The 3902-nt window shown below is 44.3% G+C and overlaps 1 protein-coding gene across 1 annotated transcript; it reads right to left on the reverse strand.

Moving 5' to 3' along the window:
• Positions 1 to 2660: 2660 nt before the first annotated feature.
• Positions 2661 to 3599, reverse strand: LOC101672147 (olfactory receptor 1D2-like). The gene has a single exon (XM_004779341.1). The coding sequence runs from the start codon at positions 3597 to 3599 to the stop codon at positions 2661 to 2663; it is 939 nt and encodes a 312-aa protein (XP_004779398.1).
• Positions 3600 to 3902: the final 303 nt, after the last annotated feature.

Genomic DNA, 3902 nt, shown 5'->3' on the forward strand with positions numbered 1-3902 from the left:
TGAGTTGCTCGTGTTATTCTCCACACTATCCTAGAAAGATGCCCGTCCCAGGGTCATAAGACCACAGAGAGTACTATTGTGAATTTTTTAAATATCCTCCACACTTTTATATATGTTTTTAAATTTTCTTCTGAGGCGTAACGTTGTCTACCTGAAATTTTTTTATCTGCATTGTTGGTCCTTTCAAAGAACCAGATCTTGGCGTCTTAGCCCTATTCTACCTGCGTTTCTCATGCGACTGCTTTAATCCTTATTCCTTCGCCTTTCTGTTTTCTCTCTGTGTTTCTGTTGTCATTTTCATAGCTCCTGGACTTGAATGCTTAATCAATTCATACCGAACTCTTTTTTATTAATTAATTAAACCATTCATACCAAACCCTTTTTATTAATTAATTAAACCATTTAAGGTTGCTATTTATCTTGTGCCTTTGACTTTGGCTACATCTCATAGATTTCTTCTCTGTTTAGTGATCTGATATCAGGGTCATGGTAAACTTCTTAAAAATTAGTTATTTTCCATCATCTGAATATGTCTCATTATGGTATTTGTATAGTCCATGAACATTAAAAAATGAACCTTGTCCATAAAACACAGCATGTCTGGAGTCTCTACAGGAAATTTATTATTTTTTACAGGAAATTATTTTTATATCTTCTTGGACTTGGGTATTTGAGAGTTGAAAAAAAGAATTTCAGTGCGAGTTTAATTTACATTTCTCAAGTTATCAGTGAAATTGATTGTCTCTTCTTATGTTTAAAAACCACTTGTAGTTCTCTTTCTGTGAATTTCTGTTCACTTCTCTGGTTCACTTTTCTATTCCATTGTTGTTGATAATTTACATGAAGCATCAGTTACATTAACAATCAAAAGACAGTTAAAATCGATATATACACCCCTCACATACTTATGTATCAATCTACCAATGGAGTGAATTATTATGTGGTGAATTACATTCTTTCGGTCCTTCATTCAACCTATGTTTACCGAGCACCTACCAATGTCACATGAATAAAACAGACAAAATCTCCGGCTTCACGGAGACAGGGAAAAAAAGAACTTAAAAATCTTCTCTATATGTGATTTCAAGTAGTGATAAGTGCTAAAGGAAAAAAAGGCAGAGTGAGTGGTAAGTCACAGTGTGATATCCTTTTAACAGGGGTTTTGTGTCTTTGTTTCTTTGTTTTCTTTCTGTGTGATTACGTGTGTTTACGTGTCACACTCATGTGAACTGGTCTTTTCCAGGTTGATGTCAGCCATGTTGATTTTAAAGAATGAACTGGTACACTTGCCATTGTTTTCTGTGCTTTTCAACCTTTTCAATAACATGGCGATATTCTGTTTCTTCATTTTTAATGAAATAGTCTGGAGCTGATTTCTCCTCTTTGGACTAAATCTTTGGCCACCAATTTAATTTCCCCTTTTGTTTCAGTATAAACAGACTTCCTATTTCCTCTTAGTCATTTTTGGAAATTAACATTGCCCTAGAAAATCGCCCATTTTTCCGGATTCAAAATTTGTTCGCATTTTAAAAATTTATTTCTCATCCTCTCTGTCCTTCAAAATCCTATTTGCATTCTATCTTTGTATCTCAATTGAACTACCAATTAATTCATTGTGCACACAGATTCTGTGGGAATTGGGAATTGGGACAGGACACAGCAGGAACGTATTGTGTGTGCTCTATGATGTCTGCCCTTCCACTGGGGAAGCTCAGGCAGGTGGGGGCCAGAATCCTCTGAAGGGTTCACTTACTCTCATGTCTCCAGACTGTCTGGGATGACTGGAAGGCTGGGCTCTGTGGACCCGAGTACCTCCATGTGACCCCTCCAGGTAGCTTAGCTTTCTCACAGCAGGGCAGCCTCAGGGCAGTCCATCTTCTTACAGGCACCTCAGGGATCCCTGAACACATGGTCCAAGGAACAATCCAGAAGGTGTACCACCTTCCATGACTTAGCCTTAGAAGTCACAGGACATCCCTTACCCTGTACTCCATGGGTACAAACAGCCACAAAGCAGCCCGGATTCAAGGCTTGGTGACACAGACCCCACCTCTCTGGACTGTTGCATCCATCCCTGGAAAAGACGTTCAGCCACAGTGTTGTGATGGTTGTCAAATGCGCGTGTTGAGAAATGCGGTTAGTCGACTCTTTCCCCTGCATCTAGGAATGCTCTTGGTGAGGTCAGCAAGTAAGTCTCTGGTGTGGGAAGTGTGCACCACCACCCCGGCAGGCATGTCGGGATGTCCAGCCCGTTCTCCACTTGGCTCCCACGCTTTGTGCCTCTACTGCCACCTAGTGACAGGGGCCTCCATTGCAGATTTTGTTCTGAGAAGGGCCAGGAACCGCTTCAGTTCTGTCCCACAAACCTTCAGTGGAGAGACTCACGAAGCAGACAAGGTTTAAGGAATGGCCATGAATGAAGGACAAATAGAACGAGTTGGAAGTTAAATCCGCACACAAACAGGCTGCCCACCTGGCGCCCGACACAAGAGTCACTCAGGCAGGGTTGGTGGAAGGGGTGAGAGAGCAAGATGCCAACAGAAAGTTGGGCTAAGCTGTACACCTGTCAGACCCATCATGTGTGCTGTCCCTTCCTGCACCAACGGGCGGAGAAGACAAGACAATGTCATAGCTCAGAAGCGCAGAAGCAGGACATGTTGTCACCAAGACCAGACCTTTCTCCAGCTGAGGAGGCTCCTCAAGGCCCCTTTCATGTCCTTATTCCTAAGGCTATAAATGAACGGGTTGAGCATGGGAGCCACCACCGCATAGAGGACAGTGGCCACTGAGTCCTCAGTTGTGTAGGAAGAAGAAGGTCGCAGATACACCCCAAATAAAGTTCCGTAGAACAGTGACACCACAGCAAGATGGGGACTGCAGGTAGAAAAGGCTTTCAGCTTGCTCTGAGAAGACTGAAGTCTTCGGATGGCTGAGAAAATGTGCATGTAGGAAAGAGAAATAAAGAGAAAAGAAGCAACGAAAAGAAAGCTCCCCAGGGTGTAAACAACCAACTCATTGATATGGGTATTTGAACAGGAAAGCTTTAGCAATGCGTAAAGTTCACAGAAAATATGGCGGATTCTGATGCTTGTGCAGAATGACAGCGTAGCCATCAAGAAGGTGTGGATCAAAGGATAGATGTTGGTGATAATCAGAGCCACGGACATCACTGTGATACAGAATCTGGGGGTCATGGTTATGGTATAATGAAGAGGGTGACATATGGCTACAAATCTGTCATAGGCCATCACTGCCAAGAGGAAATTGTCCAGCTCTAGAAACAAGATTAGAAAATACATCTGAGTGAGGCATCCCGCGTAGGGGATGGACTGGCTCTGGGTCTGGATATTGAGTAGCATCTTTGGTACGGTGACAGAGGTGAAGCAGATGTCAACGCAGGATAGGCTGGCTATGAAGAAGTACATGGGGGTGTGGAGGTGGGGGTCAGAGCAGACGGCCAGGACGATGAGCAGGTTCCCCACCACGGCAACCAAGTACATGGACAGGAACAGACTGAAGAGCAGGGCCTGATGCTCGGGACCCTCTGACAGTCCCAGGAGGAGGAATTCGGAGATAATGGTTAGGTTGCCTTTCACCATGGCGGCTGGTCTCTATAAATACGCATTGAAAATACCACTGTCAGCAGGAGCGCAGGCAATCTGGGAAAGCACGCCCAGCAACTACCATCACTGGCCGAAATCATACTTAGTGGCACTTTGGGGAGGAACTCTGACCTGCGATAGTGAGGACAGGAGAGTGGGGGCTGTCTGGTCACCAGAGACGGCAAGGCAGGCGAGCTGAGGCCGTCCTGAGACTCTCCTCACTTAGGAGCTTGTCTTCTTTCTCAAGACAGAAAGAAGGACCAGGGAGAGAAGAAGATGGAACTGAATGGGGGGGCCTGG

Source organism: Mustela putorius, unplaced genomic scaffold, assembly GCF_011764305.1.
Source record: "Mustela putorius furo isolate JIRA1106 unplaced genomic scaffold, ASM1176430v1.1 tig00003899_pilon_pilon_pilon, whole genome shotgun sequence".
NCBI lineage: Eukaryota > Metazoa > Chordata > Mammalia > Carnivora > Mustelidae > Mustela > Mustela putorius.